The sequence below is a fragment of the Corvus moneduloides genome, chromosome 19 (genome assembly GCF_009650955.1).
Source record: "Corvus moneduloides isolate bCorMon1 chromosome 19, bCorMon1.pri, whole genome shotgun sequence".
Lineage (NCBI taxonomy): Eukaryota > Metazoa > Chordata > Aves > Passeriformes > Corvidae > Corvus > Corvus moneduloides.
In genome coordinates, this window is record NC_045494.1 from 385,276 (window position 1) to 397,710 (window position 12,435).

General features: G+C 56.7%; 2 protein-coding genes across 5 annotated transcripts; both read left to right on the plus strand.

Moving 5' to 3' along the window:
* The first annotated feature begins 204 nt into the window (after nucleotides 1–204).
* Nucleotides 205–8,130, plus strand: MAFG (MAF bZIP transcription factor G). 4 transcript variants are annotated; one of them, XM_032128700.1, is made up of 4 exons: nucleotides 570–772; nucleotides 3,251–3,365; nucleotides 4,061–4,122; nucleotides 4,211–8,130. In XM_032128700.1, exons 3-4 carry the CDS (start codon nucleotides 4,087–4,089, stop codon nucleotides 4,661–4,663), a joined length of 489 nt encoding a protein of 162 aa, XP_031984591.1. In that variant the 5' UTR covers nucleotides 570–772; nucleotides 3,251–3,365; nucleotides 4,061–4,086; the 3' UTR covers nucleotides 4,664–8,130. The 4 variants fall into 4 exon arrangements, with proteins under 4 accessions (XP_031984589.1, XP_031984591.1, XP_031984592.1 ...); XM_032128698.1 differs by lacking the exons at nucleotides 570–772; nucleotides 3,251–3,365 and adding an exon at nucleotides 205–311; XM_032128701.1 differs by lacking the exon at nucleotides 3,251–3,365.
* A 95-nt stretch (nucleotides 8,131–8,225) lies between these two features.
* On the plus strand, nucleotides 8,226–12,428 carry SIRT7 (sirtuin 7). The gene is made up of 10 exons (XM_032128695.1): nucleotides 8,226–8,376; nucleotides 8,452–8,589; nucleotides 9,039–9,143; nucleotides 10,044–10,114; nucleotides 10,214–10,286; nucleotides 10,742–10,840; nucleotides 11,307–11,543; nucleotides 11,787–11,867; nucleotides 12,016–12,122; nucleotides 12,209–12,428. Exons 1-10 carry the CDS (start codon nucleotides 8,281–8,283, stop codon nucleotides 12,411–12,413), a joined length of 1,212 nt encoding a protein of 403 aa, XP_031984586.1. The 5' UTR covers nucleotides 8,226–8,280; the 3' UTR covers nucleotides 12,414–12,428.
* Nucleotides 12,429–12,435: the final 7 nt, after the last annotated feature.

Genomic DNA, 12,435 nt, shown 5'->3' on the forward strand with positions numbered 1-12,435 from the left:
CGACCGCGGCGGCGGAAGGAGACGGCGCCGAGCCGAGCCGAGCCGAGCCGAGCCGAGCCGAGCCGAGCCGAGCCGGGCCAGGGGGGTCGCAGCCTCTCCTCGTTACCCCCGGGGAGAGCGCGCGGCCCCCTTAAGGCCCGGGGCGGTTGCGCCGGGCGCTTCATGAATGGAGCCACGTGACCCAAATATCACGTGACGAGTCCGTGAGCGGCGGCGGCGGCGGTGGCGGCTTGTGAGTCCCGGTCCCTCCCAGCGCGGCCTCCCCGCCCCGCCCGGCCCGGCCCGGCCCGGCCCGGTGGCTCCGGCAGGAGGTGAGCGCCACCGGCTGCCAGGGCGGGCGCGGCCCTGGCATCGGGCGGGGCGGGGCGGGCCGGTCCCAGGGGGCGGGCCGGGGCGGGGCGGGCCCGGCGGGCCCGGGATGGTGGCTGGGGCCGCCGCGGGGTCGGCAGGTGCCTAAAGGGGCCGCCATCGCTGACTCACGGGGGGGCTTCGGGGTCGCGCCTGCCCGGTGCCGCCCAGCCCCCGCCCCGCCCCGCCCCGCCCCGTCCGCGCCTCGCTTAGCGGCCGAGCAACAGGTGCGCGGGGCGCTGGCCCGGGGCCTGTCCCCGGCCCCGCCCGCCGCCTCCCGGGTCCACCCGTAGGCATCACGGATGCATTTGGCCCCTCCCTCCCGCGGTTGCCGACTGACCCGATCGTGTTGCAGGCCGGCTGCCCTCAGGCCGAGCCTACCCTTCTCAACCCCGCCGCACCTTCAGGCGCTCAGGCTCCGCCGGTACGGGTGCGACCTGGCCCCGGCAGGGCCTCGGGCACCCCCCCTCCCGCCGGTCAGCCGCCGTGGTCTGTGATTCTTCTCCCGAGGACCAGAGGGCCGGGAGGGTGAGGGGCCATCGGGGCGTCTCGCCCAGTTCCCAGAGTAGAGGCTCGGCCCCAGGCAGGACAGCTCCGCTGCCTGCAGTCGGTACCCTGTCCTCGGTCTACTTGGTAGCTGAAGATGTGCGGGTGGGAGGTTCTGGCCCCTGTTCCGTAGGGGCTGCCCGATACTTGGCACTGCAATGTCCCCCGAGTGGAGTGGGTTTCTGCTCCCGCGGGACTGCAACGTTTGACCAACAAGGAGGGTCTGTGTGTGTGTGTGTGTGTGTGTTGTGCACGGGTCGGTCACGCTGTTCAGAGCTTGGGGACGTCTCTGGCTGTCCGGGATATGTGAGGTTTGAGCTGTGTGGTCGGAGGAGGGCACTGCCAAGGGTGGGAAGGGATCTCTCAGAGCTGGCCCTTTCCTTTAGCAGTGTGAGCAGAGTTAAAACCAGCTGGGTGGGCAGATTCCTTGAGGGAAAAATTGCTGTGGAAATGCTCAGGGTTGGATGAGCTCACCAGGGGACTCCCAGGGTGGGGAACACAGGAGAGGCACTCTCTTGGCTACATAGGTAATTTGGGGAGTCATTGGATGAGACTGTGTGAGCTAATTTGCCAGTAAGCAAATAAACAGAGTGTGAAATTCACGCTGGGAGAGAGTGTTCTCGTGCAGTGTGCCCCATCGCTGCTGACAAACCCCACTCCTCTGCCTGCCAGTGCTGTGGAGCCCGTGGGGAGCACAGCCCTTGCTCTGCCCACGGGCCTCCCACCAGGCCTGCCCGCCAGCGTGGGTGACGTCACCGTGTTTACACGGGGCTCGTGGCAGGGTTCTGCATCAGGAGCGTGGAGAAGGGCCTGTGTTGAATCATGCGCGGTGCTGTCAGCTCCTGTGTGCTGCCGCTGAGCTGAGGGGAGAATTGGCTGTGCTTGTGCTGAGTTCAGGCCTTTTGAGCTCTGGGGAAATGTGTCGAGACTGCAGTTTCTTCATTGCAGCCGTAGTGTTTGGCACTTTTCAGTGTGATCTTTCTTCAGGAAGCTATCAAAAGTTGATCCATCAGCAGTCTGGAGAGTAAGGCGAAGTTTGGTCTCTGTTATGTCACCAGTTCTCTGGGTGTCCTCTTTGTGAGCTGCCAAACAGCCCGATTAAAACAGGACCCAGGAAACAGCCAACAACTCTTTGGGTTGTTTTTCCCATTCTACTGACTGCCTTGTGTGTTGCTGTGCCTTGGAGAGATGGGATCACCAGGTTTCTGGGGACAGTCCTGTTGCAGCTCTGATGGCTCTTGTGAGAGGCTTCTGCCTGAGAGGGTGTTGTGTTAGAGAGTGCAGAGGCAGGAATGAGTAGCTGCCTCTGCTGTGTCTAGCTCTGCCAGCACCAGCCATTCCCCAGCCTGCTGAGGAGCACTCTTCCCAGTGCCCTGCCTGATGTGGCATGCATGTGCCCTGTTTGTTTTGTTTTGGGTCTGCTGTAATGAAGGCAGCCTGTGTGCTTGCCAAGCAGCAGTAAATTCTTTAGTGCCACAAGGCAAGCAAATTCCCATGGTCCCACTGACCATACCTGCCCTTGACTCCTTCCACTCACAAGAGGATGGGGCACAAAAGTGCTGCAGAGGCATGCTATTGGTCTCTCCAGCTCTTCACGTACCTCTCCCCTTTTCCTAGCAGACGTGTTGTTTACCACATCGGAACAGAAGGAATAAACAGCAGTCTGGCAAGACGGGAAGAATTGATTTTGTGAAGCAGTTGCTCAGATGCTGCCTGTCCTGCCTCATTGCAGCTGCCTTCCCTGGGCAGCAAAATGACCGTGTCTATGCCAGTGTGGTCGGGTGTAGCAGACATCTTGTTGGAAGGAGCATTGTCCTCTAGGTATAAATAGCCCGGCTCCTGGCAGGCTGCAGGCTTCAGGAATATCTCTGCTGGTGTTCTGGGGACTACTAGCCCTGTTCACCTCCCGTAGGTTGTAGAGGCGCTGTAGGGAGCCTGTGCCACAGCTGCTGGAAGAGCACAAAGACATATTTGCTGATGTGTGCATTTTGTTCTGGTCTGTAACTGGACATCAGTCCTGCTGGGAGTAAGGCAGGGACAAACAAAATTGTTGTTTGAAACCTGCAAGATGAAAGGGACAGAGGCACCTGTAGGCTGCACAGGAATACTGGCCAGGGCTGAGGGGGTGCAGAATGGGCTGAGAGGGGAGTGCAGTTTGGGCTGCTCAAGGCACAGCCATGTCTGTCAGGTAGTTTCTGTGTGGATCAATTCCTTGGGCAGTGTAGTAGCCCTCTGAACTGAAAAGCCTGAGGGGAGGAGGTATGTGGGGACAGAAGCAGGAGCCGGCATATAAGTTTCTGTAAAGCAGGCCTGGGAATTGCTCTTACCAGTTCTGAAGTCTTGTCTTCCGTGGCAGGGAAGGAGTCTGCTCTCCTCTGTTTTTCAGCACCTTTAATCTTTGTTTTCTTCTGAGCACACCTTGGCTCTGAAGATAAGGAGGAAGAAGGTGGTTCTGAGCCAGGGATTGACAGGTACTTTCTCACAGAAGAGACCTACAACTGGGGTCAGTTTTGTGTAACCGGGAGAGCTGAAGTCTGCTGAGACATCAGCCCAAATCTGTGATGGAATTCCGGTGTGTCCAAGGCTTCCCCTGTACCCCTTGCCTAGGGTTATGTCTTACTGAACTATACTGGCTGCATCCTTGGGGGCATCTGGAGTCTGGTAGGACTGGGAAGCTTCTGAGCTGTGCTTGGGCACCTGTTGGAAGGGCATGTTAAGGTAACCTGCCCTGCTTGGCAGTGACAAGGATGAGGCTGGGAGCAAGCGGTGCAGAGTGCCAGCCTGCTGAGTCAGCATGACTGACCTGGAGCAGCCATGCTCTGGACCCTGCCTGCTGCTTGCAAGGCTATTTTTAAAAATGTGGCTTCCATGTATTCTGACTCCTCCTAGTTTTTTAATTTTCCCCACCATAAACGAAAAACCAGCATTGCCACAAAGTCTCCATGGGAGCAGGGGTGTGGAAGGGCAGCAGTTTCTGCTCAGGGACAGAGTCTGCTGCTTGTTAGTCCAGCTCAGCTGGCTGCTTGTTGAGTGTCTTCCAAGGAGGGGGTGAGTGGGGACCAAGATGTGGAGCAGCACCATGAGGCATTGCTGCTGGACCCTGCCAGAGGAATGCCGTGGGCTCTGCTGTGTCCCGGGTGCTAATTTGACCTTCCTTCCCTTCCAGAACCTAACTGACAAGGCTGTCGTGTTATGACGACCCCCAACAAAGGAAACAAGGCCTTGAAGGTAATGCGGCAGGTGGAGGAAAGGGGTGCAGGGGTGGGCATAGGTATCCATCTCAGGTTTCACAAGTGTGTGCTGTCTTCTCTCCCAGGTGAAGAGGGAGCCAGGTGAGAATGGGACCAGCTTGACAGATGAGGAGCTGGTGACCATGTCTGTGCGAGAGCTGAACCAGCATCTACGGGGCCTGTCAAAAGAGGAGATCATCCAGCTGAAGCAGCGTCGGCGCACGCTGAAGAACCGGGGTTATGCAGCCAGCTGCAGAGTGAAGCGCGTTACCCAGAAGGAGGAACTGGAGAAGCAGAAGGCAGAGCTGCAGCAAGAAGTGGAGAAGCTGGCCTCAGAGAACGCCAGCATGAAAATGGAACTCGATGCTCTCCGCTCCAAATACGAGGCTCTCCAGAACTTCGCCAGAACCGTGGCCCGGAGCCCCGTGACCCCTGCACGGGGGCCTCTCACTTCCAGTATGGGGCCCCTCGTCCCTGGCAAGGTTGCTACTACTAGTGTCATCACAATAGTGAAATCCAAAACGGACTCCCGGTCTTAGTGAAGCGAGCATTGCCTGAGCTTGTCTGTGCAGGGCAGTTAGGCACAAAACCAGCCTGGAATCCCCAAAGCACAAGCCCTCCCCACATGGGTCCGGGTTCCTTTGACTTGGCCCAGGACTGGCCCGCTGATTGCTCCAGTTTATTTTGTTGTGTCCAGATTGGTATGAGCAGTGGTGATGCATCCCTTGTCCTGTGCAGACAGAGCTTCCCACCCAGCAGTCTGTAGCCCTTGGGTGCCCTGGGGACAGACTGTGAGATTTTGGTTTTCTACCCAAAGAAAGTCTGTGCAGCGTGGCTGATGGAAGGGTGGAGGGGTGGTCCGAGGAAAGCTCTCTTCCTGGGGGCTGGGAACCCTAATTTCGGTCACCTTCCAAAGGCTTTATTTCATGACTCATTCCAGGTGGTGCATCTTGGCGCCTGAACCTGCTGCTTTGTCTCCTTTGGTACCTGTAGTTTACAGTTGGGGTGTTCTGTGTCCATAGGTTTTTACTTCCTTTCTAGGTGTGCCTCTGTGCCCTAACCGTGGGTTTCCCCCAGACGTCCATGACGTTAGCTGTGTAAACTGGCAGTGGTGGGAAGGACGATGCTGCTGTGTCCTGTCGCTGTGGTCCTGAGGCCCTGCAGGCCCCAGCACCCTGGGAGGGAAGAAGGGAGCAGTGGTACTGTGTTGACTGCAGGCCGGTTTTGTGCCTAATGTGTTGCACTGAACAAGACCAAAATCACTAGTTGTTCCCGTGTTTTGAGGGTATCAAGTGTCTCTAGTGTGATGGTTTACACAACCAGTTTATGTGGTTAAATAGCCCTTTATTTAAAGAGAGAAACATCATTTTAAGAGTTATTAAATTATCTAAGTTTAAAATTGGACAGAAGAGAGAGCGTATTTATAGTCAGCTTTTTTACCTGAGAAGGCGAGAATATTTCACCATATGAGTGGGGAAATATTCTCAGAGACTTTGCTAGTTAAAAGTTAATAAATAAATAATTTTAAAGTTTCTCATGAACCTCCCACAAACTGTTTGTGGCTCTGAGGTTAGTTTTTATAAAGAGTTATCAGACTTTATTTATAAAACTTAGAAAAAGACAAAAAAAGAGGCAAGTCCTGTTTGATATCTTTTTGCAATTGTACCAAAAGTGACTTATTCTTGACCTTGCTAGTTTCTGTCATGTCCCCTTGTGTTGGGCGCTCTGCTCCCCAAGCTCTCGTGCAGCGCTCTGGTGTGCTGGTGCCTTTGCCATGTGCTGTCATTTCACACTGTTGTTGTTTTCCTTAAACTCGACTGAGAGATTGAGTTGGAATCTCTCTGAATTCTCCAGAAGGGTTCTGGTGCACAGGCAAAGGTGCTGCTGTTTTTGAAGACAAGAATGGCTGGCTGGTGCAGCGAGGTAGCGATGCCTGCCCAGAGGTGTGCAGCAGGAGCACAGGCAGCTCCTGCTGAGCAGCCAACACCAGGTGAACTTGGTTATCTGGAGAGGAAAAATGCTGCACTTCCCTTCATGCAGCAAAGCTATCAGAGAAGTAACATGAGGGAGGCTTGTCCAGGAAAAGACTGGTGGGATTTATCTCTGGAATTAGATCCTGTGGTCAGAACTTGTGTCGTGCTTATGGCTCACCTGAACAAGAGGGGCAAGTCTGCGACAAGAGGGGCAACATGGGACTGGCTAGTCCCTGGTGTCTACGCATGGCTGGCCAGTGAGCTGTGGCAGGATCACTGTCCTTCCTGGGGCAGCTTCTCAGGGGGTTAGTAGAGTGCTCAGACTCACAGCTGTGACAGAGCTGAGAAGCTGTTTGTGGCCAGGCTCTGTTTCCACAAAAACTTTGACTCTCCTCTCCCTTTCCCAAAGACTGGAGCTGATTTACTGAGTTGCAGAGAAGCAGGACATGAGGGGGAAGCCCATGTGATCTCTTGGCTGCTGAAGATCTGAGTGGAAGGGGCAGATTGGGATAACACACGTGAAGCCACAGTCTCGTGGGGAGGTATGGCCATCCTAGATAGGTTTTGGGAATGTTTCTCATCGCTGAACTGATACCGCTGTCCCCTGAGCGGAGGAGCAGGTCAGCCTGAGAAAAACTGCAGTGTGGCAGGAGAGGAGCAGGTATTTTCCTGAGACGAGCTTTGCTCTGATTGATTGGGAGTTTAGGGAGTTGTTTGGGATGCTTTTCCCAGTAAATTTCCCAAAGGAGGAGTAGGTTAGAACATTGCCTCAAGACTTCCCCCTTCCAGCCCTGGACTTTCTCTTCTCTTAACTGAAGTGTCTGATGTGCCACTTCCAGCCATTTGCCACATAGGCCACACATTGCGCAGCAGTCAGCAGGCTCTGGTCTTCCAGCTGGTTGTGTGGTGACTGGAAGAGGTGAGATTTTACAAAATACAGAGGCATCCAGTTGTTCTGGGGTGTCAGTCCCAACCCTGCCCCTCCTAGACCCAGCCTGAGACTGAATCAGCCAGAGCCCTTCAGAACACAGCTGAGTCCTGATCTGGGCTGGAGGAGCGGGCAATGTGTGTATGGGGCTGGTTAGGAGCTTGGTTCCACAACTGGAGCCTCTGGTGTGAGGAGAGCCCCATCAACACAGCAGGCAACGATGGGCAACTCTGCAGCCATGGAGAACTTGCTTTTTGTTGTGCTCTGTGGCAGGTAGTGTCCAGTCCTTTCCCACCTGCCAGGTGGCAGCCGTGCTGCTGCTGGTCACGGGCTGGTGCTGCTCTGTCGTGAGGCAGAACAGGGCTGGCAGCAGCGCTGACTTGCACCAGACGTCGTTCCCCCTCCCCTGCACTGTCCCTCCTTGCTCGGAGCCCGGGTCTGCTTCGAGTGGCCTGTGTGTTCAATGAGGACAAGTCGTGTAGGGAGGAGCAGGTGCAAGGCCGTGACTGAAGGGTGCCGGTGTGGTAAACGAGCTCTGCGGGTGCCGGGCTGGATGTCAGCGAGGCCACGGTCCCCTGAGCGTTGCTTCCTTATGGTTTTGTTCTCAGTGAAGTGTAGGACCCCGAGTGATGTATTTCCGCAGTGTCCAAGGAGTCTCCCGTCCTGCTCGGGGGGGTCCTGTGTCCTGCCAGCCGGCTCCCTGTGTCCGTGCGAGGCGACCCTTGCCCGAGCCGTCACGCTGACTTCTCTCTCGTATATAGTGTTCTGAAGTGTGACAATTCTTGTTCCTGAGGTGCTCGTCCGTTTGGTTTCCTGCTGTGAAGGGTGTCGTGTTTCCTTTCTCCTTTTCCTGGTGCCGTTCCGGAGGACTGGGGAGGGGTCCTGCGCCAGCCCGACTGGGGAGCGTCCCCGGCACCCCCGGGATTTGTGTATCTTGTGAATTGTGTACAGTCGCTCCCGGCCGGAGCCGGGGCTGGCGGACAGAAGGGTCACCCAGAGGGCTCCGGGCTCGGTGCAGGCGGTATTTATTGCTAAGTTATTGCCGTTATTTATTCTGTACAGTGTCCGCCGCCTTTGTACGCGACAATAAACCGCTTCAACAGCCGCCGCCTGCGCGTCCTTGGGGGGCCGCCCGGCACCAGGGGGCGCTGCCGCGCGCGGGGGCGGTGCCGGAAGCGGCGCGCGCGCTCTGACCGGAAGGCGGAAGCGGCGGAGCTGAGCCCGGTGGCGGCGGAGGCGCGGCGGGTCCGGGGCGATGGCGGCGGGCGGCAGCCTGAGCCGCTCCGAGCGGAAAGCGGCGGCGCGCGCCGAGATCCTGCAGCAGGAGGAGCAGCGGGACCGCCGGAGACAGGTATGGTACGACGCGGCCCGACCCGTTCCACCTCGCCGCTGCGGGCCGCCGTGACCACGCGTGTGCACCGGGCAGGTATCCCGCATCTGGAGGAAGCCGCCGGCGGAGCGGAGCCCCGAGGAGTGCCAGGTGCTGAGTGAGAGCGAGGACATCGTCAGGGAGCTGGAGCGGCGCCGCAAGCGGCGCGAGCGGCTGCGGCGGCGGCAAGAAGAGGTGGGCGGCGGGACCGGGGAAGCCGTGTCGGTGATGGCAGGGAGCGGCCCCGGCCGCGGAGAGGCGGGGCGGAGGTCGCCGGGCTCGATGCTGCCGAGCTCTGAAGCCACGGCAGGCCTCGGTGAACAACCGCTGTGTCCCGGTACCGGGAACGCGTCTGCCCTCCGGGGACTGCCCTGTGTTTATCTCCGGTCAGCCGTGCTGCCAGGCGCGTGTGGCTGTGTGGGCACGTCGGGTGGGTCAGCAGCTTCTGGTCTCCAGGAAGCTTTTTCCCGTCATCCTTCCATGAACAATGCCCATGTTCTTTTCATTTGGAAACCACTGTTGATAATGTTTGTGTTGCTTTTCCTGGTTGGCCAGTCAAACTTTTGGGGAGATCCCTGTTCTTTCTGACTCAGTGGTGTAGTGTATCTCTGATCTGTCTGAACCTGCTGAGGTGTGTTTCTCAGGTGTGTGATGAACCAGAGGAGCTGAAGAGAAAGGTGGCTGAGCTGGCAGCAGCCGTGCGGAGCGCCAGGCACCTCGTCATCTACACAGGCGCTGGGATCAGCACGGTGAGTTTGGGGGGCAGCAGCTGGAGCCCCTTCAGGGGGCGGTATTGGCCGGACTGTTGCCTGGTTCCTGAATGACCACAGGACATGCGTGACGAGCCCGGGATGCTGCATGAGTCCTGCGGCCAGCAGTTTCCAGGCTGCATCCTGGGGTCACTCCTACTGCCCATGAGATCCTGTGGCTGCATTGCCTCTGACCACATGCAGGATGTGCAGCCTGAGCAAGAGGATGCTGGTCTTGCCTCACTCAAGCCTCTTCAATGACTTGGTGTAAAACCTTAAGCCACTTGGATCAGGAATGTTATATGTGTTATCGGACATGCAGGGACAGCTGGGGATTATTAGAATTTACAAACAGCAGTTGAGAATTATTTCGTTGCAGCCGCCTGGGGCAAAGCAGCAGTCTGGTTCTACCTCTTTTAACGTGACATCTGTCACCTTTGTGTGACATGGGAATGTCACTCCATTCTCTGCTGACATGGAGCATGGCTCAGGGCAGGGGGCTGAGTGCTCATGTCACCTGCATGTTTGCTAGAGATGCTGAGTGTGAGAAAACCAGAGTCTAGGGAAAATAAGAAAAGGCTCAAGAATGAAGTTCTGTGGAGGGAAATGGGAAGAATCAAGGGTGAAAAAGAGTTCTGGAGGGATTCCATAATGGTAAAATTGGAGAAAACTAACAGTAGAGGTGAAAATGAGAGCTGAAAGGTAGAAGAGAGAGATAAAACATATGAGGAGGTTTCCCTGTGTTCAGGAACAACTACGCTGGAAAACTCGGAGTGAATGAAAAGCAGCCATGGATGGAGATGTCTGCGGTTGTCCTGGGTGGGCCTGGGTTGGTTGTGTTTATGTACAAGAACTGTGACAACCCCCCCCATCAGGCCTGGTTTTCTCTCCCGGTGACAGGCAGCTTCAATCCCAGACTACAGAGGCCCCAACGGCATTTGGACACTGCTGCAGAAGGGCAGGAGCATCAGGTGAGGAGCCAAATTCTGAACTGTGTGACAGAAAGCTGATACTGAAAGAGGTTAATGGCAATTCCAGCTTTTTTTTTTTTTCCCCTTGCTTCTTGTCAGGGCTGCAGACCTGAGTGAGGCAGAGCCCACGCTCACTCATATGGGCATTGCCTGCCTGCACAAGCACAACCTGGTAAGATAATTTTTCCTCACCTTACTCATGTTCCTCTGCCTAAGAATGATAAACCCAGCAGGGAAGAGAAAGCTTTTCAGGAGATTGCCTGACTATGTTTTTGGCTTAAGTGGCTGCACATCCATGTAGGAAGATGTGTCCAAGCCTTCCTTAGTGAGCTGCAGGCTGCAGCTCTGGCAGTTTTTCCCCTGGTGCCTTTTCTTTAACATGTTGTATTTGTATCTGGTGAGGCTGGTCTGGGGAACTGGTCACGAATCAGCCAGCCCTAGAAAGCCCTCCTGTTTAGCAGGAGGGGGCTTTCCATTTAGCTTTCACAAAGGTCTGCTCACCATGCTCTTCCTCTGTGGGTCCTGCTCTGACGTACAGGCTGTTGGTGCGATTTGGGACACGCGCATCACCTGCTTGGAGTGTTACCTGTGCAGTCTGTGGGAGCTCAGTGTTTTGTTCCCTTCAAGGTGCAGCATGTGGTGTCTCAGAACTGTGATGGGCTGCACCTGCGGAGCGGGTTACCCCGAGCTGCAATATCTGAGCTTCATGGGAACATGTACATAGAGGTGAGTGGCCAGAGCAGGAAAAAGTCACTGTTAAGTGGCCTCACAAAAAGAGAATGTAAACTCTTGATCATCTACTAGCTCATGAGGAATTAGTACAAGGGCTTGGCCTCTGTGCAGTTCTTGTCTTCAGAACATCAGGTTTGGGGTGAACTACTTAGAAAGTACCAAATCAAACTCTGTAGCTCTTTCTCTGTATTTGCTGGAGCCTTTTGCTTCTGACCTCTTCCTCAGCCCTTCTCTGAAATCCCTCCCAGCATGTAGCCAAAAGCTGCCTGTGGCTCCACTTGCTGGTTTTCAAAAAAAACTTAAGGTTTTCCAAGTTAGCATCTGATCCCTGATGCTTCTGTCTACAACTTCTGTGTTGTCCCCAAAAATGCTTTTCTTCCAAGAGAACAGGCTTGCTCCTGGCCTCTCGTGGGTGGGATGGTGATGATGTGACGAGGTTTCTGCTTTCATCCTGCACCAGGTCTGCACTTCCTGTACACCCAACAGAGAGTACGTGCGAGTGTTTGATGTGACGGAGCGCACAGCCCTGCACAGGCATCACACGGGCAGGATGTGCCACAAGTGTGGGGCACAGTTGAGAGATACAATCGTCCACTTTGGGGAGAAGGGGACATTGAGACAGCCCCTGAACTGGGAAGCAGCAACAGAAGCTGCAAGCAAAGCAGATGTGATTCTTTGTCTGGGTTCCAGCTTAAAGGTAACTTTAGAGACTCGGTGAAGATTGTTAGCAGCATTCCCTCTTGGTGATACACCTTGGTGCTGAGCAGTCTCCTCCCAAACAGACAACTGTAAACTCTGGTGTCAGGATTCGCCCAACATCTGTGATAGTCTCTCTTCCTCCCTCTTTCCCCTCCTGGTAATACATTCCTTTTCCTCTCGCTGATACGGTTCACAGCTGCGTGTGCCTGTGGCCGTGCTGATCCTCTGTGCTTTGTGGCAGGTTTTGAAAAAGTATCCACGGCTCTGGTGCATGAGCAAGCCCCCCCCACGCCGACCCAAGCTGTATATTGTGAACCTGCAGGTGAGATAAAGCCCTTGGCGCTGGGTTGGCCAGGTGCGAGCCAAGGGGCTGCAGATGTGTGGGGCCGAGCCCCTGCCAGGCCCCGGGCAGGAGCCCCCCGCTGCCACCCCGGGGAGCTGCCTGCAGCCGGCTCTGCTGTCGCTCGCAGTGGACTCCGAAGGACGACCTGGCCGCCCTGAAGCTGCATGGCCGCTGCGACGACGTGATGCGGCTGCTGATGGCGGAGCTGGGGCTGGAAATTCCGCGCTACGACCGGTGAGTGGCCCGGGCTCTCTGCGGTGGGAGCCCCCGGCCCGGGGCCACCTCCAGCGCCCACCGCCGCCCTCTCTTTTCTTCCGCAGGGCGCGGGACCCCATCTTCGCGTTGGCCGAGCCGCTGCGCCCCGAGGAGGAGGGCACGCACTCGCGGAAACCGGTGGCGCCGCCCCGGGAGGAGCCCCGGGAGCAGGAGCAGCCCCGGGAGCGGGCGGAGGCGGCGGTCGGGCGCCCCGGGGGGTGGCTCGGCCGCGGCTGCGCCAAGGGCGCCCGGCGCAGGAAGAGCCGCTGAGCGCGGGGCGGGGCGGGGCGGC

Excerpts from the sequence above, each read along its gene's own strand:
- MAFG (XM_032128698.1), top strand. The coding sequence starts at position 4,087 with ATGACGACCCCCAACAAAGGAAACAAGGCCTTGAAG. Across the intron at positions 4,123-4,210 it reads AAGGAAACAAGGCCTTGAAG|GTGAAGAGGGAGCCAGGTGA; the intron begins GTAATGCGGCAG and ends CTTCTCTCCCAG.
- SIRT7 (XM_032128695.1), top strand. The coding sequence starts at position 8,281 with ATGGCGGCGGGCGGCAGCCTGAGCCGCTCCGAGCGGAAAGCGGCGGCG. Across the intron at positions 8,590-9,038 it reads TGCGGCGGCGGCAAGAAGAG|GTGTGTGATGAACCAGAGGA; the intron begins GTGGGCGGCGGG and ends TGTGTTTCTCAG. Across the intron at positions 10,115-10,213 it reads CAGAAGGGCAGGAGCATCAG|GGCTGCAGACCTGAGTGAGG; the intron begins GTGAGGAGCCAA and ends GCTTCTTGTCAG.